At 60.2% G+C, this 22,818-nt stretch overlaps 2 protein-coding genes across 2 annotated transcripts; both read left to right on the top strand.

The window, feature by feature from the left end:
* The first annotated feature begins 1,886 nt into the window (after window positions 1-1,886).
* On the top strand, window positions 1,887-8,068 carry LOC141954570 (digestive cysteine proteinase 1-like). Its single transcript, XM_074894234.1, has 11 exons — window positions 1,887-1,989; window positions 3,128-3,187; window positions 3,422-3,514; window positions 3,630-3,802; window positions 4,563-4,806; window positions 4,879-5,074; window positions 5,201-5,394; window positions 6,341-6,432; window positions 6,519-6,680; window positions 7,297-7,486; window positions 7,693-8,068. The coding sequence occupies exons 1-11, from the start codon at window positions 1,938-1,940 to the stop codon at window positions 7,878-7,880; spliced, it is 1,644 nt and encodes a 547-aa protein (XP_074750335.1). The 5' UTR covers window positions 1,887-1,937; the 3' UTR covers window positions 7,881-8,068.
* A 1,567-nt stretch (window positions 8,069-9,635) lies between these two features.
* LOC141954571 (digestive cysteine proteinase 1-like) lies at window positions 9,636-13,664 on the top strand. The gene is made up of 11 exons (XM_074894236.1): window positions 9,636-9,684; window positions 10,277-10,336; window positions 10,573-10,665; window positions 10,817-10,989; window positions 11,231-11,471; window positions 11,903-12,104; window positions 12,190-12,383; window positions 12,527-12,618; window positions 12,705-12,866; window positions 13,094-13,283; window positions 13,477-13,664. Exons 1-11 carry the CDS (start codon window positions 9,636-9,638, stop codon window positions 13,662-13,664), a joined length of 1,644 nt encoding a protein of 547 aa, XP_074750337.1.
* The last annotated feature ends 9,154 nt before the right edge of the window (window positions 13,665-22,818 follow it).

Below are 22,818 nucleotides of genomic sequence, written 5' to 3'. Positions count from 1 at the left end.
AGGGCCCAAACCTGCACGGCCCCCCCCCGGCCCCCAGCCGGCTTCCCACCGCAGGGGCCGGTAACAGCGAGGGGCCGGTGATATTTTTATGTGCCCCCCCCCCCGCAGTTTCCGGCATGGGGCCACGCTCCCAAGGTGGGGTGAGGGTGTGCAGGGAGGGCAGGGGGCTGCCGTCGTGCTCCAGCCTGGAGCTGGCTGTCACCCCGTCTCCCCACGCAGCCGGGCTGGATTGTGTGCTGGTGGGGGTCCTTCTCCATCTCTCCAGAGCCTTCCTCCTCCTCCTCGCCCTGTGGTTAAGCCTCGCAGGCTGACCTCTTTCCTGTGTGACGGTGAGTCCGGCTCTGGCGTTTCCTGTTCTCACGGCGGGGCCAGGGCTGGCGGAGGTCCTGGGTCCCCACCAGGATGGGGACAGGCCCCCCAGGCTGATGCCACGCTGGCCTTGTCACCCCTCGACTCACCCTGGGATCACAGATCCCCTTTAATCCCAGCTTTGGGAGCTTTCGGGGCACTTGCGGAAGGGGGATTCAGACCCTGCTGGGGATGGAGCCAGCCCTGCCGGTGTCCCTGGGAGGGGACAGGGCACAGGGGGGACAAGGGCTGCTCATCAGTGGTCACCTGCGGAGCGATGAGCCCCTCCAGGCTCCACCTGGGCTCCCAAGACCCTTCCCAAATTGTGGCCCCAGGTGTTTGTGGCCGGCTTCAGCCCCAGGGAGGGCATTTGCCCTCTGCCTTGGAAAGAGTTGGCTCAGCTCTGCCTGTCTGCCCCCCACCTCAGCTCCCTACACCCCAGCAGGGTGCCCTGGCACCATGGAGGGGACAGGGCAGGTCCTGGGGCGTCAGAGATGCTGAACACTTGTCACCCGGGAGCAGGCAGCACGTGTGGGGGGGTGAGTCTGGCAAACCGTGGAGAGAGGGGCTGCCATGGGCTCCCCCACCCCTGGGGGTCACAGCCTGGCACGGGATGTCCCCTCGGGAGGAGCAGGAGCCTTGTCAAGAGGACTCCCAGCCTGCTCCCCATCTGCAGGATGGAAATAGGGGTGGTGGCATATAAATCCCCCCCGAGGAGTGTCCCCATGTCTGCCCCCACCGCCTGGGGAGGTGGAGCCACAGCAGTGAGGGGCAGGGGAGCCCCCAAAACCCTTGGAGGCAGGTAGGGGAGTGGGAGAAGTCGGGTGGTTTCCCTGTGTGGCTGGAGGAAATGCTGCCTTGCCTTGCTAGGCGAGGCTCTCCCTCTCAGCCCAGCTGCTGCCCTGTGCCTCAGTTTCCCTCCTTTGCAGTCAGAGAGGCCAAGCAGCGAGCGAGGGGTGACGTGCCCCTTTTCCAACCCTCTGCCCAAATGCTGAGGGCCGTGGTGGCTCAGCCTGTCCCCTTGGGGCTGGCTCTGGGGTGCTCCACGGCCGGCTCAGCCCTCCTTTCCCAGCAAAGGGTTCCCAGTGCTCCCAGTCTCATTAATGCCAAGCTGCTCCCGGCCCTGGCCCTCTGCTATGGGCGCTGCCTCCTGCCCATCACCCCAGCGTCAGGGCTGCCTGGCAAAGAGCTCCCCGGCCCCAGGGAGCCTCTCCCTTTGCACAAGGAGGGGACGCACAGCCCCAAGCACCCCAAGTTGAGCGGGTCCCCACGGATCCATCCAGTCTGCACACACACCCCCCCACCACGTTGCTCGCGGCTCTTTGGGGCTCATCCTGCACCTCCCATCCCCTTCGCAGCACCCAGTGTTGCTCCATCTCCCTCCGCGAGGACCCTGCCGAGACACGCTCTCCCCGCCGAGCACCCCGGGGTGCCCGGCCCCCCGCGCACCCCGCCAGGCACCACATGATGCTGGTTCCTTCCCTCCTCTGGGGAGGGCCCCAGCTTCTGCATTGGCTCTGCCGGGTTTTGCCGTCGCTGGCTCCGGTTTAAAGGTGAGAGCTGGTGCTGGGCAAGCCAGGGCGGCGAGGATGGGTGTTCTCCGCTGGCTTGTGACCTCCGCGCTCTGCATCGCTGTCCAGGGTGAGTCTGTCCCCGCTGGGGACACCCCAGAGATGGGAGCTGGGGGCACCCAGGCAGCTCTCGCTGCACTGCTGGGAACGCAGGGCAGGGCAGGCTGGGGAAGTGGTTTCTTGTTGGGTCCCCAAATTTGCAGTTCCCCCAAGACAGAGTTGGGGTGGGGTGGCAAAGAGAAGGGAGGGGACGTGACATGCCTTGAGGGCTTGGTGGGGTGAAAATAAGGCTAAATCGAGCCAGATGGGCTTTAACCTGCGCACAAGCCCAAGCTGTTTCCCTGGCTTTGCTGCCTGCAGAGAGCAGGCAGGGAAGCCAGGCAGGCTGTTGCTGGAAGCAGCAGGAGGGGATGGGGATGGGAGGGGGGGACCATGCCCCCACGGGACCCCCTTTCTGGGCGGCTGTAAAGCTGAGCAGGGTTGTGGGGTTGCTGAATCCATCGCTGCTCCTCCCAGCCCAGGCAGTGTCTGTGGGTGCCCAGACCCAGGGTGCGACGGGCACCCATGGGACAGCCTGGGGTGCAGACAGCGGGTGCTGCCGGTCCCTGCCTGCCCCAGGTTTTGGGCGCAGAAGCAGAGGCAGGTCTGGTCCCTGTTGCCCAGGGCAGGCACTGCTGGGCTGCTCCTGGCGGGGAGAAAGATGCTGACGGAGGGAAAGGTCCATGTTCCCAGCGGCGGGTGTGTTGGCGTGGGGTTGCACAAGCCGGGAGCCCGGAGGGAGGTTTGGGAGGTCACCAGGAGATGCCAGGCAGGGCCAGCCAGCCCCCTGGCACCCCCCAACCGTGCCCTGCTTGTTAGGGGACACCTTGCCTGCATCCCCCTTTGGACACATCATCCAAAACCATGGCCACCAGCCCCGGGGTGGCACTGCCTGCCACGGGGACATGGCCCCAGCAGCCCCCCCAGCAGCTGGGGTTCACTGGGGATGCGACATCACGGGGCTCACAGGTTATGGCGTGGTGCTGAGCCCGGATCCGGCCCTGCGAGGGTGTCAGTGTGTCAACGGCCTTTGCAAGTGCCACGGGTGGGCTCGTGGAGCTGCTGCCTTGCACAGGGAAGGGGAGCACCTTCCTCCAACCGCCCCGTCCCCAGCTCGGCCGTGGTGGGGGGACACCCCCCACTCACTCCTGCCCCTCTCTACCTTTCAGGATGGGACTATGTGTTCTCCCGCTCACCCCCTCACTTCGGCTCCATCTACCACGTCCGAGGTAACAGGACCCCACAGCGCCCTTTTCCATGGCAGGGGGGAGCAGAGGATGCTCAGCACCAGGCAGGACCAGGCCATCCCAGTGCCAAACTGAGGCAGCTTCCCACAGCTGGGTGCTCAGCAGCTTGCTCAGCTGTGGGTCTGCAAGCTCTGCGGGTGCTGGGGGGCTTGGGGAGGGATGTCGGGGTGCTGAGGCCTCGGGGATGACCCATGCCACATGCTGGGGGCCCTGCAGGTGTCATTAACCTCCCCTACGCTGAGATCGAGGAGCCCTTTGAAGCCTGGTACAACCTGACGGGAAACAAGAGCCGGATCCAGTATTACGGGGGTAAGCAGGAGGACATGGACCTGCTCCGGGCTCTGCCCGTCCTGCCCCAGCCCTGGGCAAAGGGAGAACACGGGCACAACCGCTGTGCCTCAGTTTCCCCTTCCTGCTGGCACAGGGCAGGTGATCACCTACCAGCTGGCAGCGGTGAAGCCTTACGGGATGCGGTACAAGATCACGCCGGAGACCACCGAGAAGGAGGTGAACACCAGGAAATGCTTCCAGCTGCCCGGCTCCAAGGAGGACGTGGTCAAGGCTCAGAGTGTCTTCCCCAGCATTGACGGCTTCAAGGTGAGGGAGCTGGAGCCTGGATCTTCATCTTCAGGCTCCGGCCGGGAGCGCTGGGCAACTGGAGATGCTCCTCTCCATCCCAGGGGGGTGCAGCATGCTGGGACGGGCCAGGACATGTCCCCGCACCCCGGGGTGCAGGGAGGGTCACTTCTCCACCCGGATCGGGGCCAGACTCCCGGCTCCTTTCCCAACCCCAGCAGCCGTGTTGGGACGTGTCGCAGCCCACACGAACGCCGGTGTTTCGGGATGACTCGGGCAAGTCGCTGCACGGCAGCTCAGCTCCCGCCGGCCCCAGCCTCCAGCCGGGCTGGGCGCAGCAGGAGGGGTGCAGCACGTGAGCCATGGGGACAGCAAACTGTCACCGAGCCGGACAGTGAGCTGGACACGTGTCTGCAGGGTGAGAGCTTGGAAACACATGGAAAAACCCGGAGCCTTTTGGAGTGGGGGTGCAGCCAGGCCCCCCCCAACTATGGGTGTCTCCTGGGCACTGCTGAGCCAGACAAGGGGGGTCTGTCCTGTGTTGCACCACAAATCCTTGCCTCATTTTCTGCCCCACATATGGCTGGACTAGATGATCTTCAAGGTCTTTTCCAACCGAGATGATTCTGTGATTCTATGGCTGCGTGGATCTGGCCCAAGAGCCCAGTGGGGGCTGGTGCCAGGCGCTGTACATGTACTGGGAGCAATGGGCTCATGTATGGCAGAGGGATGCAGGGTCCCCACCCAGAGCCCCCCTCCCTGATCCCACGTGTACCCCCAGTTCCTGCGGGAGGAGTACTACCGGGGCCGGTACTGCGCCGTCTGGCAGAACATCACCCGTTGGGCGCAGAAGAAGAATGTCTACACCCTGTGGGTGACCAACTCCAGCTGCGGGGTGGCCCCCGTCCACTACGAGATGCGAGGCTACAACAGCCTGCTGGGCTCCCACTACGACAAGTACGAGATCGCCTACACCGACTTCGACAACAGCTTCCCCCCCTCCATCTTCGACCTCCCCGTCAATGGTGAGTCAGGGAGGGTCCCCCCCATCCCGCCCGTGGGGCTCGGGCTGATGACATCCCCTCCTTGCTCCCCAGAGACGAAGAAGTGCGGGGTCCTGCCAGGGAGCGTGGCGGAGCACCGGGTGCTGGCGAACCCCATGGAGGACCTGGTGGGACGGCACCAACCCTGGGCCCACAAGGTTTTCCACCACTACCGCAGGCGGCTGGGGCGGCGGTACGGCTCGACGCGGGAGCTGGAGCACAGGCAGAGCATCTTCGTGCACAACATGAGGTACAGGCAGACGGGAGGGGGGGGCTCCAACCCCCCTCAGGGGTGCTTCTCATCCCCAAGGAGTTGCACCGCTGCCAAGGTGGGAGATGGCACCGGTGGCTGACGCCGTCCCCGCCGCGACGGCAGGTTCGTGCACTCGAGGAACCGCGCCGCGCTCTCCTACACGCTGGCGCTGAACCACTTGGCCGACCGCACGCCCCAGGAGCTGGCTGCTCTGCGGGGCCGCCGCCGGAGCGGGACTCCCAACAACGGGCAGCCCTTCCCCACCGAGCTCTACACTGGCCTCATCCTGCCCGAGAGCCTCGACTGGCGCATGTACGGTAGGTGTGGGGATGTGGGGGGACGTGTGGTCCCTGCTCTGCTCAGCAATGGGAAGATCGAGGCTGGGCTTATCTGGTAAAAGTTAGCTCGTTCCTTGGCCCTTAGTCTGGTGCCCCAGGGACAGATGTGACATCTGAAACCACATCTGGCTTCCCTCATGGCCCCATCAGCTGGGAGCGACACCCCCAGAGCTTGCCCCAACTCAAGGGCAGGGGTCCCACAGGTTGGCTGGTGCATTCTCCACCCCCCCACCCCCAATTAGCCCCAAGCTCTGGCTGCGCTGCCTCTGGGAGCACGGCAAGTCCTTGACTCCCCCTGTGCTCTGCACTGGTGAGGCCACACCTGGAGTGTTGTGTCCAGTTTTGGGCACCTCAATACGAGAGAGATCTCGAGGGGCTGGAGCGAGGGCAGAGGAGGGCAACGAGCTGGGGAAGGGCCTGGAGAATAAATCCTGTGAGGAGAGATTGAAGGAGCTGGGACTGTTCAGTGTGAGGAGGAGAAGGGGAGGGGAGACCTCATCACTCTCTACAGCTCCCTGAAAGGACGTTGTGGAGAGGTTGGTGCTGGTCTCTTCTCACAGGGAATCAGTGACAGAACAAGAGGGAACGGCTTTAAACTGCAACAGGGGAGGTTCAGACTGGACATGAGGAACAAATGTTTCCCAGCAAGAGTGGTCAGAGAGTGGAATAGGCTGCCCAGGGAGGGGGTGGAGTCACCATCCCTGGGTGTGTTTAAGGGTCATTTGGGTAAGCTGTTGGGGGATGTGGTGTAGGGGAGAACTTTGTAGAGTCGGGCTGAGGTTTGGACTCGCTGATCACGAGGGTCTTTTCCAACCTGAATGATTCTGTGATTCTGATTCTGTGACTCCTGCCTCAGTTTCCCTTCCACTTACCCTCATCCCCCGGTGCCACCCCAGCCTCTCACCCCCCATCCCGCTGTCCCCAGGAGCTGTGACCCCCGTGAAGGACCAGGCCGTCTGCGGGTCCTGCTGGAGCTTCGCTACGACGGGCGCGATGGAGGGTGCCCTCTTCCTCAAGGTGAGAGCGGGGCCGTGCCCCACACCGATGGCCAGGGCACCTGGAGGGTGCCCGTCCCTGTCCCTGCAGCATGTCCCCTCCCGCAGACCGGTGTGCTGACCCCCCTGTCCCAACAAGTCCTCATCGACTGCTCCTGGGGCTTTGGGAACTACGCCTGCGATGGGGGCGAGGAGTGGCGAGCCTACGAGTGGATCAAGAAACATGGCGGCATCGCCAGCACCGAGTCCTATGGCACCTACAAGGGGCAGGTGAGGGTGGCTCCGTGTCCCTGCTGGGGTCCCCCAGGTCTTGCAATGTCCCCCCAGGGGCTTTAAAGCCAAGGTGGGGCCGATCAAGATGGGTCAGAGGTGCTACCAGGCTGTGGAGATGGTGATGTCACCTCGTCCCCAAGGCACCAGGCTCCCTGCGGTTCAAAGCACAGTCCAAAGCCAAGCCCCGGGGCTCAGCCAGGCGATTTCATCACCACGTGCCTCAGTTTCTCTTCTTGCAAAACAGAGAGAAGGCTCCTCCACCCATGGGTGGTGCCATGGGTCGCTCCATACCCTGGGGTGCAGGGATGGAGCAGGGCTGCCCAGGGACAGGGACGTGGCTGCAAGATGCAGGCAACAGCCTCCCCAGGGCTTTGGGTGCAGAGCCAGCTCCCCGTGCTGCGTGTGGGCAGCGCTGTGTCCCTGCAGCAACCAGGAAAATGTCCCCACCACGGTGGGCAGGGGAGGACAGAGGGGTCAGAGCTGGGACGCTCTCACAGCCCGAGTCCCAGATCGCCCCTTACATCAGAGCAGAACTGCACAGGGGCAGCCAGGGTGGGCAGGGTCCCAGTGAGGGGACCTGGGGGCTCCTGATGGCACCCCCTGCGTGCTGCAGAACGGCTTGTGCCACTACAACCAGTCTGAGATGCTGGCCAAGATCACGGGCTACGTCAACGTCACCTCAGGCAACATCACGGCGGTCAAAGCTGCCATCTACAAGCACGGCCCCGTGGCTGTCAGCATCGATGCCTCGCACAGGACCTTCTCCTTCTACTCCAACGGCATCTACTATGAGCCCAAGTGTGGTGAGTTGGGTGGCACACGGGGCACGGGAGGACCTGGGTGCCCGGGGAGATGCCAGGACACCCAGGATCCCCCCCTTGTTGAGCAGCTTGGGCAGGGGTGGAGGAGGGAACCGGCCCCAGCGCTGCTGGCAGCCGCAGAAGCAGGGATGTTCCCTGGACAGGGATGTTTTCTGGACAAAAAACACCTTCCATGTTGTTCCCTGCAGCGAACAAGCCGGGAACGCTGGACCACGCGGTGCTGGCTGTGGGCTACGGGGTCCTGCAGGGAGAGACCTACTGGCTGATCAAGAACTCCTGGTCCACGTACTGGGGCAACGATGGCTACATCCTCATGGCCATGAAGGACAACAACTGTGGCGTGGCCACCGAAGCCACCTACCCCATCCTGGCCTGAGCCACCTCTCGGCTCTGTGGGGAGAGCCCTCGGCGATGCTCTGGGCACCCAGCCCTGGGGGAGCCCCTTTGGTGGGAGCCATCGTGCAGCAGGAAACTGGGGACACGGCGGGACAGGGCCATGGGTGCTGGCCAAGGAGCAGGATGGGGACCCAGCTGTGGCCTTGCCAATAAAGACCCTGGAAAAATATTGGTTTGCTTCTACAGGAGCGATTCAACTGCTGCCCACCCAGCTCTGCCCCCTTTGCACACCCCAGTGCCTGCAGCATGTGACACATCTGTCCCTTGCACAAGTCCCTGTCCCCACACTTGTTTTCTTTGTCCTGTGGGATCACAGGGGCCTCCCGGGGAGGGGACGGTGCCCTCCTGGCAGAGCCAGCTGGCTCTCGCAGACAGTTCCAGACACCCAGGGCGAGGGGAGCGGCTTTTCCAGCCCTATCTCTCGAGGTGGAGCACAAACAACCCCAGGGATTTCTGCTGAGACGAGAAATTCCTGGCACGGGGTGTTGGGGAGGGGGGAAGGCATCCACCCTCTGCCCCACTGCCCTGCTCCCTGTTGTGGCTACTGACAGTGTTTGCCAATGCCACAAGACAGGCTCCCCTGTGCCTGTGGGGCTGCTCCCCTCCAGGGAAAGGCACTTTACACCATGGCTCACCTGGGTGCTCCTAGTCTGGACTTGAGCCCTCCTGGGAGAGCAGTGTCAGTGCACGAGGGTCCTGCAGACAGGGTGGGGAGGTCTCTCTGCCCTGACCCTTTGTGGTCTCCCATCTTTGCCGGTACATCCTCGGGGCAGGCTGCACCCCCACACCGGTGTGCCCCGATGGCCGTGGCGGTGGTCCCTGGGGAGGTGTTGCAGCACGGGGGTGCATCAGCCCAGCCCTGCACCCTGGGGTGCAGCCAAATCCGACCCGACTCGTCCCTGGTGGCACGTGCAGCCAGCCCAGGCCGAGCCCTTATCAGCTTTGTTTTGGGCTCGGGTGGCCCCATGGGTGCTGGCTGTCACCTTGGGCTGGGGGCCAGCTGGATGGGCAGCAAGCAGGAGGGGTGAAGGCCACTCTGCCACGGTGGCAGCGCTGCTCTCCACCCCAGGTCTGTTTTTTCCATGTAGCCCTTGACATTTCATCTGCATCTTTCCCCTTTTTCCAATTAAAATCCCCTAAGCGCAGTCCTGGGCTTGCCCTGAGGGTGTATTGGGAAGGATGCAGGGATGGAAACAGCCCCCATCTCCCCCTGACTACTCAGTGTTGCCTTTGCTCCTGCCCCAGGAGGGCTGGGAGCACCCCGAGGGGCTCTGGGGTGCCTGGCAGGGTCTCACTGCACCTCATTGTCCCTGGTTGCTGCAGACGCTCCCCCCCCGCTCACAGCACACTGCGTGCAGCAAATCCTGGCTGCAAACTGCCACCCAGGGTGGGGGGGAGCGCAGGGACACCCCCAGCACCCATCACCAAGCCCCCGATCCATGGGGCACCCACCTTTGCCCCAGGGGACGGCCCTGCCATGGGGTCCCACAGGGATCCGGGTCCCACCCAGCCCCACAAGCACACGGCCTCGGCACCCACCCTGGTGCGGGTGGGCAAGGCACCCATGGGGGGGGTCAGGGGGGCAACATAAAGCCACGCCTCCCCCTTGGTCTAGCCCCAGTCAAGGGAAGGAGGGGGCTTTGCCCGTTGGCTGCCTGCAGCTCCCTGCCCGCCCACCAGTGGTATTTAAGCCACCCGTGGGTGCAGGGCAGCAGCGTGGGCTGGGGTGCGCAGGATGGAGGGGCTGGGGGGGCTGCTGGTGCTGGGGGCTGCTGTGCTGCTGGGTGAGCACCCAACCTGGATGAGCTTGGCGGGGGGACGGAGGCCATGCCCCCATTGCGGGGTGATGCCATCGTGCCCTTTATCCTGGGCTGCTGTGGGGGTCCTCGCTCCGGGAGGGGGTTGCTCTGTCCCTGTCCCCAGGCCCCGAGCAGTGGAGGGGCAGTGGGCACGCTCTGCGTGTGGCATATGGGGGTGCATACGGTTACCCCTCACGCCCTGGGGTGTGCGTGGAGGCTTTGGGGTGCACCTGAGCTGGCTGCACCCCCCCTCCGGGGGGGAGCTCTGGGTCAACCAGAGGACTGGCAGAGGAGCGGGGACTTTAATGGTTGGACGAGATGATCTTCAAGGTCTTTTCCAACCCAGATGATTCTGTGATTCTGGGGACCCCCAGCTTGGGGACCCCCAGTCTCTGCCCTGTCTGGGCAGGTGGGAGCCCTCCCAGCCCTGTCACCAGCATGGGCCACCCTGGGGCTGTTCCCCTCTCCTGGGGGACAGCGAGCCAGGGACCAGTACCGCTGCCAGCCCCTGCCAAGGGGAGTTGGGTAATCAGCAGTGTAAAGGGGTTTGGGGTTTTGGGTTTTGTTTTTCTTCTAGGAGCAGAGTGCAAAGCTCCTCTGGAGACTCCCACATTTGGGGACATCTACCATGTCACAGGTACCTCTCGGGGATGGGGCACCCTGCTGGGACGGTGCCACCGCCACGCTGCTCAAGGGGGGTCCCCCACCTCCAGCCACCAACTCCCACCCCACGTGCCCGAGCCGAGGAGGCTCCAACTCCCCCGTGAAACCCTGGGGCTGGGGGGCGCATCGCTGCCATGGGGTGCTGCTGGTGGGGTCCCTGGGGCTTGGTCCCCCACAGCCCCCCCAAGCCCGACCCCTCTGTGCCCGCAGGAGTCATCAGCCTGCCCTACGCAGAGATCAGGGAGCCCTTTGAAGCCTGGTACAACCTCACCGGGGGGAAGAGCCGCATCGAGTACTACGGCGGTGGGTGCAGGAAGGGGTCCAACCCCCCAACCCTTCCCCACCCCCCTCCTTCTGCCCCAGGAGCTTTGGGTGCCCCAGGAAAGCCCTGGGAGCCACCACCATGCCAGGATGTGGGGGCTTGGCTTGACCTCAGCGTTGTCCCTGTCCTCAGGCCAAGTGGTCACCTACCAGTTTGGCTCCATCGAGCCCTTCGGTGCCAGCTTCAAGGTGACGCCCGAGACCACGGAGACGGAGGTTAACGTCCGCAAGTGCTTCCGCATCAATGGCACCGACAGGGACCTCATTGCCCCACAGAGCGTCTTCCCCAGCCTGGAGAACTTCAAGGTGAGCCCCGGGCATGGTCCTCCAGGATGAAGGATGGGGCTGGGGAGGGGACAAGGGACCCCTGTGGGGGCAGAGCAGCCTTCCCTGGCTGGGAGTGGGTAAATACAAGCCTGGATGTGGCCATGAGTGATGGAGGTGGAGGGGTTGTATCCAGCGTGGCACAAGCAGGCCGGGGGGGGCCATCACTGGGGGCATGGTGCCGGTGTGGCACCCCGGTCCCCAACACGTGCGCTGTGCCCAGCGGGTGCGGGAGGAGCGATTCCGCGGGCAGCCCTGCGCCGTCTGGCAGAACGTCTCCTACTGGGGCCACAAGAAGAACGTCTACACGCTGCGGGTGGGCAGCTCTGCCCGCGGCCCCGTGCCCCTGCACTACGAGGTGCACGGCTTCAACAGCCTCCTGGGCTCCCACTACGACAAGTACGAGATCGACTACTCCTCCTTCAGCCACCTCTTCCCCCGCAGCGTCTTCCACCTCCCCGAGGGTGAGTTCCCAGCCACCCCGCAGCCCAGCCTGCAGCCGCTGCTGCCACCAAAATGCAGCACCATTCCGCTTTTTTAATTTCATTTTTGGGTTGTTTTTTTTTTTTTTTTGCAAGAGCCTGATAATTTGGGTGAATGGGTTTGGTTGGGAAAAAAGCAGGGGAGAAAGGTAATTAATGTTGATAGCTGGGGTGATGCGGGGGCTTTCCTGGTGCTGGCTCCTCTGTGCCAGAGCGCAGGGTGCTGGGGGGGACAGTGGGTGCTCAGGAGCCAGCTCTGGTGTGGGTGCAGCACCCCCCTGCGTGCATGTGTCTATACAGGATGGACACCCCCAGTGGTTTTGGGGGTGACCATGCTGTGCATCCCAGCTGGGGGGTCAGGAGAGCCCAATCCCGCTCGGGAGGCATCAGCCGCTGTCCGTGCCTCGTGGCAGGGGTGCAGTGCGAGCAGTGGCCCGCGGCCGGCCCCGAGCACCGCATCGTGGCCAACCCCATGCAGGAGTTTGTGGGGAGGGCGCCGGAGATGGACCACGTCCACCACCGCCTCTTCCACCGCTACAAGGAGCGGTTTGGGAAGAGCTACGGCAGCGAGGAGGAGCACGAGCACCGCAAGCACACCTTCATCCATAACATGCGGTATGGGGATGCCACGGGGATGGGCTGGGGGGGTCAGGGGTGGTGTCCCCCTCTCCCCTCTCACAGCATCTCTGCTCTGCCGCAGGTTCGTGCACTCGAGGAACCGCGCCGCGCTCTCCTACACGCTGGCGCTGAACCACTTGGCCGACCGCACGCCCCAGGAGCTGGCTGCTCTGCGGGGCCGCCGCCGGAGCGGGGGTCCCCACAACGGGCAGCCCTTCCCCACCGAGCTCTACGCTGGCCTCATCCTGCCCGAGAGCCTCGACTGGCGGCTGTACGGTGAGGAGGCAGCTGGTGCCACCGGCGTGCAAACCCGGACCGTGCAGGAGGCTGGGGGTCAGCTGTGCCTGCCGGGGTTTGCATGGGGACAGGCAGCATCCTCCACTGCTCTGTTAAACATGTCCCCATCCCGCTGTCCCCAGGCGCTGTGACCCCCGTGAAGGACCAGGCCGTCTGCGGGTCCTGCTGGAGCTTTGCTACGACGGGTGCGATGGAGGGTGCCCTCTTCCTCAAGGTGAGAGCGGGGCCGTGCCCCACACCGATGGCCAGGGCGCCTGGAGGGTGCCCGTCCCTGTCCCTGCAGCGTGTCCCCCCCTGCAGACCGGCGTGCTGACCCCCCTGTCCCAACAAGTCCTCATCGACTGCTCCTGGGGCTTCGGGAACCACGCCTGCGATGGGGGCGAGGAGTGGCGAGCCTACGAGTGGATCAAGAAACACGGCGGCATCGCCAGCACCGAGTCCTACGGGCCCTACCTGGGGCAGGTGAGGGTGGCAGCGCCGCTCAGGGGGGGTGCAGTGCCACCCCCTCCTCAATCCTTCTCCCCAGGCTCTCCCAAATCAGCCATCAGCCCTTTGGCAGAGGATAGAGGCTTATTTTGGTTTATGGATGCTTCATCCAAGCTGTTCTTCCCCTTCACTGGGCTGGGTCAGACCCCCCCCATCTACCCCAGGACCCCAGTGTCACCTCAGCCTCTCCACTCCTCCCCCAGAACGGCTACTGCCACTGCAACCAGTCAGAGCTGGTGGCCCAACTCGCCAGCTACGCCAGCGTGGAGCCGGGCAGTGCCACGGCGCTGAAGGCTGCGCTGGTCAAGCACGGCCCCGTGGCCGTCAACATCGACGCCTCGCACAAGTCCTTCGCCTTCTACGCCAACGGGGTCTACGAGGAGCCCCGCTGCGGTGAGTCCAGTCGACCCGGGAGGCTCCGTGTTCCACTCACTGGGGCTGGGATAGGCAAAAATATTTGCAGGGTGGGATTTACCCCCCCAACTAAGCTCCCGGCCAGAGGATACGGGACCACTTGCTGCATCAGGAACAACCTCCAGCTCCAAGGGACGGGGACTGAGATGGATCCGTTTTCTTCTCCCGGCAGGAAATGAGACGGGAGCGCTGGACCACGCGGTGCTGGCTGTGGGCTACGGGGTCCTGCATGGCAAGAGCTACTGGCTGATCAAGAACTCCTGGTCCACATACTGGGGCAACGACGGCTACATCCTCATGGCCATGAAGGACAACAACTGTGGTGTGGCCACTGCTGCCTCCTTCCCCATCCTGGCCTGATGGGACACGGTCCCACATGTGACCTTCGTGTTCCCCTGGGCAACTCCAGACGGATGGGGGGGCTGGCAGAGGGATGCGGGGCCCTGCAAGATGTTTGTAAGGCAGCTCAGCTGGAAGGCCAGAGGATGCTCCCAGCCCTCTGGAGAGGTATTTTACCATTTTAGCAATAAAAGCCTGTAGAAGTGATCCTGTCTGTCATGCTGGGATGTCTTCTGCCAGCCCCAGCCCGTCCCCCCACAACAGCCCTTGCTGTGACTGCCTTCTGCAGCCCTCTGTGTGATGAGTTTCACCCAGTGCTCAGCCCAGGCTCACCCCTGTTTGGATTACATGTGCTCTAACCCCAGAAGTGCCAGCACCCCCTTCTCCAGAAGCAGGAGGGAGCCTGGATCCACTCTTGGAAGCTGGGCTGGGCTCAGGGCCCTCCTGTTCCCAACTGGACTCCTGGCATCATGCCGGGAGCAAGGGAGCTGCTCCCACCAGAGAGAGCGGTCCCCAGCGCCTGGTGCCTCTTGGGGCACCTGGGTCCTCTGCTCAACCTCTCCCCAGGCTCCTACATGGGTCAGTGCTTGGTGACTCAGTTTCCCCACCCGTCTGGGGGGAAAGCAGAGCTTCTGGGAGTTTCCATGCTGCTGCCGGCAGCCCTCGGGATGGAGGGAGCCCAAATGGACCCAAAGGAGACCCAAAGTTTATTTCACCCAGGACGTTTCAGGGGGGTTTTTTCCAACCTCTTGGGGGACAGCTGGGCTTGGAGCTGCCACCCCAGAGCTGTCATGCTGCCTTCATCTCCAGTGTTTTCCCCCAAAATTGAACGGCTACAGGGAAGCCTGACCGAGAGCCAAGGGGTTGGCGAGGCCAGTGCTGCTCTTGGGGTGTCCAGGCTGGATATCAGTGCGGTGTGAAGGTTCATTCTTGGGGCTCACATCCACCCTGGGGATGGAGCTGGGCAGGCAGCAGCAGCAGGCAGCCCAGAGCTCCCACGTGAGAGCTGTTGGCACTGCCAGGCTCTGCCTTCCCAATTTCAGAACCCAATTAGCAGCCGGGCAGGAGAACCTACAAAGGGGGAAAAGTCAGCCCTGGCTTGTATCAGTATGTGCACAGGCTGCATCTTCCCCCCAAAATGGGTTTCTGATAGTTGACAAGCAACGTTCCCCCATGGTTACACCCTTATTTTGTACAGCAAAGAGCCGGGGTCAGCCACCGTCCTCCCTCGCCGCAGGCGCTGGCGGGTGGCACCCAGGGAGCAGTGCTTCCTTCCAGGCGACGGCATTGCTCCCAATTGAGGGTGGCAGGTCATAATATTTTCTTGTTTTCTTTCACTTGTTCACCTGCTTATTTTACAATTTGCTGCACTGATTTCTGAAGTGGTCTTTAATCATTCTCAGCAGGGGTGCTGACTCGAATTCATGTCTGGGAGAGAAATGATCACTGCGCAGGAATAATGTGGTTTATTCTGTGGGAGTCCAGGTCTCCAGATCTTTGATTCTCTTGACTGCAGTCAATAAAACATGCTTTGACTTTCAGGGAACCGTGACTTTCAGGCTCCCTTTGGATAGGCGATGTTCTGAATTTGCTGCTGAACACGCAGGTGGCTTCAAGAGCTGGAGGTTTTGTACCCCTAGGAAGCATTTAGCAGGAGCCTGAAATTTTGCATTTGTGGCATTAGGGATAGCAGTTCTGAGCATGGGTAGTTAAGGATGGCTGGGAACTCAAAAAAAGATCCATTTATTATATTTGAAAAATCAGAAAATAAGAAAGGACATACCTGGAGAGAGCTTTGCTGTTTCCAGAGCCAGCCTTGGGTTCTGGCTCCCAGCCCGGGTGAGCTGTGACCTCCAGACTTCCCTCGACACCTGAACCTCAGAGTCGCTCCAGGTTTTGCCGAGCATAGCAAAGAACAACCACCCTGAACCCTGCTTTTTATTGGAAGAAAGCTGGCCTAAAGGTATTCATTTAAGGTTTGCTTTGGAAGAAGCACATTGCCTTTCCAATTTGCCAGTGATGTAGGAAACTCCCCAAATTTGATACCTTCATGGTGAAATATCAGCTGAGACTGGTGCTTTACGGGGAGCGAGCACCACACAGAGAGTGAAAGCTGAGAGGATTTGGCACTACCTCCCATATGCCCCCTTGAGAATCCCACCTTCTTGCTTTGCAAGATGAGGTAGTTCAAGATGTCTCCTGAGCTCAGCTTCATGCTGAAAGCCCAGGACCACAGGTAGTCCTCGGTGGCCAGCTTCCAGCCCTGCACCCTGTCCTCTACTCGGTATTTCTCATGGTCCTCTGCTACGTTCAGGGTCTCCTCCTTGTTCAGCTGCCCCATCTTGGCATCTGCCAACCACGAGGTTGGTGCTCAGGTGCTTAAACTGGGCATGGGTGATGTCCACCTGTGAGCTGGTCCCTGTAGAGGCAGTCCAAGCTGATGGTGGCTTTCATGCTGGAGGTGGGAGACCGTTTGGCCACCTCACAGGCTTTCTTGAGCCTCCAAACAGCTCGTTTATCCTGCCTGATGCTCTCTTGATGCTTCTCTAAGAATTTATCCATGAAGATCCTCACCAAATGGTCGTCAAAGCCCAAGCGACTGTCCCTAACTGTGGCTTTCACCTCAACAACGTCCCTGTCTATGATGAAGATGAAGATGCTGACGTCCCTCATGGCCTGTATTAAAGACGAGGACACTGTGCTCTTCATCAGGGTGATGGAGGCTGCAGGCCAGGGCTGCTGACGTTGTCTCACTGAAGCCTCTCAGCACAGTGACGCCAGCAATTACCGCGGCATCTTTGGTGGCCTGGTTCTGGGCGTCACTGAGATAAGCTGGCACAGGGACAATCACTTCTCCTGGCTGCCCCGCATCAATTCATCCCCTGGGACAGGGATGGGAACCTTGGGGCAACCCTGGCTCCACGCTGGACTCCGACCCACCCACTCTCACAGAGCCCAGCGCCGGTCAGGACACGGGGAGCAAGCTGAGACAGAGCACGCTGCTGCAAACAGCTCCCGAGAGGTGTTTTGTTTCCAGTGAAACGGCCTTTCTGTGGGGGAGAGCATCCAGATCTGTGGGATCAATCTGTCCACACATCCAGAAATTCAGGGTGGGCTGAGTTTGCCAAGCTAAATTATTCTCTGAGGAAGGGCGGCTGGGATTTCAGCTGGGTTTGGTTTTTCGCCTTGCCCTCGGCTGTCCTGGATACGGCACTTCCCTCCGGAGGCAGCTGCGCTCCAGCGCAGACCTCTGTGCAGCAATGCCAGGTGGCCAGAAAATGTGCTCCAGCCCAAAAGCTGGCTGCCTTTCAGTGCTGGATGAATTATCTGTGAAAACCTCTTACGGCTCGCACAAAACAAGGTAATTATTCAGAAAGCAGGGGACACGGAGAGAGCCAGAATATGAAAATATTATCTGTTAGTGATTTACAGAGAACCACAGACGGTGTCAAAGAACAGCAGCTGAATCAAACTTGTTTTGGCAACTTTTTGGTTCCCAAATGCTCTAGACGACCTGGGGGGGGCTGATCACGAGCTCCCAACACCACTCCTACACCCTGGGAAAGGGGGTTCTGGGTGTCTGGGTCTCTGGAGCTGGGTCAGGGCAGAGCTCACGGAGGGAAAGGACACATGTTACAGAGCCCTGAGGTTTTAGGATGGCAAAGACTATGATCCAGGGGGAGGCCATCTCGCCTTTGCTATCTAATACCGTAACCAGAGCTTTTTTGGGGTACAAATGATTGCATCCAGTGTGATCTGAACAGTCTCCCAAGCTCTGCAAAGCTAGAAACTGCTTTACTGCTAGTGAGACTATCCTGGAAAATCACCGAGGCAGTGGCTTTCTAAACGTTTCTTATTACACTTCCTTCGGTAGCAGCTTTACAAATGCTCTTCCTTAGCCAAATGTTTTTCCCTTGGCGACCGTGACTGCTCTGGCAGGTTTGTTGTTCACGTTTTGAAACGGAATCGCTCCTTTTCCTTCAGCTCGAGAGATTTGCAACTCCCCCCCCCCCCCCGACTTTTTTAGGAGGTTTTATTTCTTGTAACAGATCGCTCGCGGCGTTTACGTTTTCCAGGTGCGCTGTCAAACCCCAGAAAGCTGGGCAGCCCCAGCCCTCCACCTCTGCCTGATTTCCCCAAGAACCTCTCCTCGGAGCATCGCAGCCCCTGAGCAGCGAGGAGGGTTTTGTTTAAAGCCATCCGCCGCCCCTGCCAAGCTCTGCCTTCTGCTTTCACCGACTGATATTTCCCAATCACAATCAAGCATCCAGCACAATGCAATGAATTTCATGAAATTAAGTATTTCTCCTACACACAGCATATTTGCCCGGTGATTATAACTAGTCCCCGAGGTAGCCAAGCACAGCAGAATTTCAGTTTAATATGCACACCCACGCAGCCTTACTAAAAACCCAAGACACTCCCCCGGTCCTTCTTGGGAAAGACTGAGCACTGCAGTGAGCATCTCGTATTTCAGCTTCACCACTTGCACAAGCTAGGACTGGGAATACTCTGTCATCTGGTGTAAAAAAAAGGTGGGGAAGGAAGTTTCCCAAAGATTTCAAGGTATCCCTTATGGCCTGAGAGAGAGAAGGGTGTAAGAACACGGGAATGTCAGGCAAAACAGGCACAAAAGAGACCAGGTCACACCACTGTGGGTTTATTAACACGACTGTATTTACTGCCTTTTGTTCACTCTGCACAGTGAACTTTTAACACCAAAATGCTTTAATTCCCCCATTTGTTCGGGCAGGCAGCATATACGTAAGCTCACAGCACCTGTTCCGCGTCACATTGTAAAAAATGACAACTACTTGATTAAAAAAAAAAAGAGCAATTATTCAGTGTGTGTGCACAGTGTATGATCTGCCCTTGCTGCAGCGACTTGAGTCCAACCTCACACCTGAAATGAAACAGGGACAAATCCTCCCGGTGTCTGCAGCTGCCAACGCCAGCACCCGAGCTGCAGTGGAAACACAGCGAGCTGCGGTTCGCGGTGCTGACCCTGCCCCAAACCAGAGGCAGATCCACCCATGCAAACCACAGTCCTGGCTGAGCCTGGGACTTGCAGATGAGCAGCTGCCCCAGCACAGACCAGCAGCTGCCAGAGTCAGAGCAAAGGGGGAAACAAGTTCACATGAAGGTTTTCCTTTCGCTGCAGACACTACCTCCTACCTCATTCTCCCTTCCTCTTCCTCCAATTCTCTTTCTCTCAGCCCTTCAGGCACAGTTTTCCCTCTGCCCCTGCCCTGCCTCTTTCTCCTGCCCTTCTGGCTCTGCTCCCCCTCGGCTCCACTCTCAAGGTGGAGACACCTCCTCCTCCTCCTCCCCACATTCTTCTCCTTTCCTTCCTCCAGACCTGACTGTCCTTCACCCACCTCCGCACAGGCCTTCCCCTCCCTGCAGCAGCTCCCCACCTCCCCAGGCCCACTGGGCCCCCTCCTCCCAGCTCAGCCCAGCCCAGCCCAGCCTCTCCTCCGCCTCCGGGCCAGCACGTCCCCTTCACCCTGCCCTCCCCAACACACACCAGCTACGGATCTCCCTTTCGCCTTGCCCTGGCTTAGCCCGGCCACCCCCAACCTTCGCCGTTCCCTAGGCCCAGTTCAGCCCCTTCCCCTGCCCTTGGTCCGGCTCAGCTCAGCCCCTTCCCTCGGCCGTGACTCTGTCTGGCTCAGCTCCTTCCCCCGGCCCAGCTCAGCTGTTTCCCTCGGCCTTGGCACGGCTCGGCTCGGCTCGGCTCGGCCCAGCTCAGCTCAGCCCCTTCCCGAGACCTTGGGCCGGCCCAGCCCAGCCCCATACCCCGGCCTGGTCCCACCCAGCCCCTTCCCTCGGCCCTGACCCGGCTCAGCTCAGCCCTGGCCTGGTCCCGTCCTGCCCGGCCCAGGCCTAGCCCAGCCCCTAGCCCAGCCCGGCCTAGCTCAGCCCCCGGCCCGGCCCCACTTCCGGGTCCCCTCCCGCAAGGCCTTGTGGGTCAGCGCCCACCCTGCGCGATCTCGCGCGCGCCCCCGGGACGCGTCACGCGGGGGGGGGGGGGGAGGGGGGGGTAACGCTCCGCGCGTGACGTTAACGCTTCCCCTTCCCCAACGCCTGCGGAGGGAAAGGGCGGGGGGAGGAGGGGGGCCCGCTCCGCCCCCTCTCAAGAATGACAGCCCATTGACCAATGAGATGTGGACGAGGCGCGAGTGATGCGGCGAGTGACCAATGGCGAGGGAGGAGCGGCGGGAGGGGGCGGGGCCAGGCGGCCGGGGCGGGTTGGGTTGCGCCTGTCAGCGGGGCGGCGGGATGGCGGCGCTCTACGCCTGCACCAAGTGCCACCAGCGCTTCCCCTTCGAGGCGCTCAGCCAGGGCCAGCAGCTCTGCAAGGTCCGGGGTGGCCGGTGGGACCCGGGGCAGCCGGCGGGGGAGTGCTTGGGGGAAGGGGACTGGCGGGGTGGTCTCTGAGGGAGCTGCTTGGGGGGGGGCTGAGGGGGTAAAGGGCCGCCTGGACCGCTGTTTGTGAGGGAGGGTAGGCAGGGGGGGATTTTTAAGGGGTCTGGGGGTAATTGGGAGGCTGTTTATGGGGAGATCCTGAGGGCATCTAGAGGGTCTGGGGCCTCAGGGTGCCCATTTGGGGCCTGAGGATACAGGGTGGGCAGTTGGGGGCTGTGTGGATGGGGCTCTGGGGGGTTTTGAGGGGCTGGGGGCAGCTGGTAGAGCCTGGGGGTTGTTGAGGGGTATGATATGGAGGGGCTACTTGGGGGAACTGTTTGTCAGGGGAACCTGAGGGCATCGAAGGCTGTTAGGGGGTGCTGGGGGTATTTGGAGGGTGTTGCGGAGGGAGTCATGGGGCTGTTGAGGGGGGAATTGGGGTGGAGGTGGGCACCGTTCGTGAAGGGAGGCTTGGGGGCAACTGAAGGTATGTTTGTGATAGAGGCTGTGAGCAAGGGGAGAGACCTGGGGCATTTGTGGGATTCTGGGGTGTTTGGGAGGGTCTGGGGACATTTTGGGGGAGGTCTTATGGTATCTTGAAGGAAGGAGGTGGGTTCTGGGGGACAGTCTGGGTGGGTGGGGCAGTTTGGGTGGGGAAGAATGAGATCAGAGATGAGATAGGGAGTGAGGGGCAGGAAGTGGAGGAGCCTGGGTTTGCTGAGACAGATGGGGCAAAGCAGGCAGGGGGTGGGGGGGGGAGAGGAGAGCAGGGCTGGAGGAGTTGGAGGAAGCTTGTGGAGGGCAGAGATGTGAATAACTGTGTCAGGACTCTATGTTCCTGCCCTGGGAGGTGAGGCCAACCGCCATGACCCTTGTCTGTGGGCGTTGGACACAAATAAGCCCTCATTACGAATCTCAGTTTACTTCTGGCTCACCTGTGACACATGCCGTTCCTGTCACCCTTCCTCTGCTCTCAGGCCTTGCAAGAGCAGCATGACTGTACAGGGAGGAAATGTTTTAAGTTTGATGGATGTGTGTGCAAGTGGTGGGAGTGGGGGTCAGCAGGTGATCTGGGATTTTGGGAAACGGTGTGCAGGAGAAGCGCTGCATCTCACCGAACACTTCTGTTGTTGCAGGAGTGCCGGATTGCGCATCCCATTGTTAAATGCACTTACTGCAGGACTGAATTCCAGCAGGAAAGGTAAATGCCCGCTGAAGTGGGGAGACTGATGTTTTCTTTAGAGCAGACGCATGTGGGGAACTGTAATTTTTCCACACCTTCAATGACTGAGCCTTAACCTGTAGATTGTTGCTGTGGAAAGGTTGGGGGACCTTTGGCCTTCTTCAGAGGCTGGGCAAGTTGGTGTGCCTCTGCGGTGTCCTTAGATTTGCACCTTTTGTTGGTTTTTATTTTTGGTCAGTGCTTGGATGCATCCTCCAGTGAAGGATCTGGGTTCAGTTTCCCACAAGGTTTCTTCTTACCTAATTTTTGGTATCCAAAAATAATTTCCTAATGTGTTTCCTTTAGCTGTGCTTTTGCCTTTTTGCATTTTTGCACGTTACATGGCTTACAGAGGAAGGATTGGTAAACCCAGTAGCTGCATGCAGGCATTGTGTGGGGTTTTTCCTGTGTTTGTTGGACAAATACACCTCTGTTCTGACCTGCCTTAACCTCGTCATCCAGAGCAGACCTCCTCCAGAACTGAGGCTGTCACCAGTGCTGAATCACGCCTGCTGCCAATTAGCTGGTGATCAGACTCCTGTATTTGTAAGGACTAAAAACTGGTGTCATCTGGGGATGCCTTAATTAAAAGATACCTCCTAGTAGTACCACTTTTTGGCAAATTATCCTCAACCAGATGGGGATAGGAAATGCACTTTGATATCAGGGTCCCCAGTGAAGATGAATACAGTCTCGCCACTAGAGACAGAGCCTAAGGGAGACTGGGATCCTAACCACAGAGGTTTAATTTTCTTTGGGGAAGCGTTAATAAAAAGATCTGTCCTTCTTTTTAACAGCAAAACCAACACGATATGCAAGAAATGTGCTCAGAACGTGAAGCTCTACGGAACAGTAAGTGAGCAGGGCTTGTTCTCACCAGCCTCTCTTCCTTTCATCTTTCTTGTCTTTATCCTGCTGAATCCCAGAGCAGTTTATGAGCGGGCTCTGTTGTAACAGCATGACTGATCAATAACACACAGGTCCCTCAAGCATGAAGCTGTTACCTTTTCTCTTCTTTTAGTATAGAAAAGAGCAGCTTTGCATCATTTGAGGCCAGGAAATGAACTATTCAATATCCAGTAGAAACAAGAGCATGCTTACACAAACTGAGATTGCTGCAGGAAGCCGTGATAAATCTTTCTTTCTTGCTTCTCTGAAATCTGAAAAAGAAATTTTGATTGTTTCTCTCTTGGTGATACGTATTTTCTAAAGATTTCATAGCACTTGGTAACTGGTCTGGGTGCCATGGCTAAATACACTTAGCTAGAGACCAGGGGTCCAAGTGTAGATATGTCTCCTGGATCAGCAGTACGATTAGCTTGGAATGGGGAAATAAAAGTTTTGAAGTGATGGGGAGAAGGGGAAAGAGCAAAGTATTAATGTAATTAGAAGGCACTGCTGTATCAGTTGTTTTTGTTTCTTAAAGCCAAAACCCTGCCAGTACTGCAACATTATAGCAGCGTTTATTGGAAACAAGTGCCAGCGTTGCACAAATTCTGAAAAGAAGTATGGACCTCCGCACTCCTGTGAGCAGTGCAAGCAGCA

Source organism: Strix uralensis, chromosome 25 (assembly GCF_047716275.1).
Source record: "Strix uralensis isolate ZFMK-TIS-50842 chromosome 25, bStrUra1, whole genome shotgun sequence".
Lineage (NCBI taxonomy): Eukaryota > Metazoa > Chordata > Aves > Strigiformes > Strigidae > Strix > Strix uralensis.
Note: the sequence above shows the minus strand (reverse complement) of the source record. Positions and strands in the feature narration are given on the sequence as shown.

Bases quoted from the DNA above. Each gene is read 5' to 3' on its own strand.
- LOC141954570 (XM_074894234.1), top strand. From the start codon at position 1,938: ATGGGTGTTCTCCGCTGGCTTGTGACCTCCGCGCTCTGCATCGCTGTC. The intron at 5,075-5,200 runs GTACAGGCAGAC...CCGCGACGGCAG, and splicing joins ATCTTCGTGCACAACATGAG to GTTCGTGCACTCGAGGAACC. The intron at 6,433-6,518 runs GTGAGAGCGGGG...CCCCTCCCGCAG, and splicing joins AGGGTGCCCTCTTCCTCAAG to ACCGGTGTGCTGACCCCCCT.
- LOC141954571 (XM_074894236.1), top strand. From the start codon at position 9,636: ATGGAGGGGCTGGGGGGGCTGCTGGTGCTGGGGGCTGCTGTGCTGCTG. The intron at 12,384-12,526 runs GTGAGGAGGCAG...CGCTGTCCCCAG, and splicing joins CCTCGACTGGCGGCTGTACG to GCGCTGTGACCCCCGTGAAG. The intron at 12,867-13,093 runs GTGAGGGTGGCA...CTCCTCCCCCAG, and splicing joins ACGGGCCCTACCTGGGGCAG to AACGGCTACTGCCACTGCAA.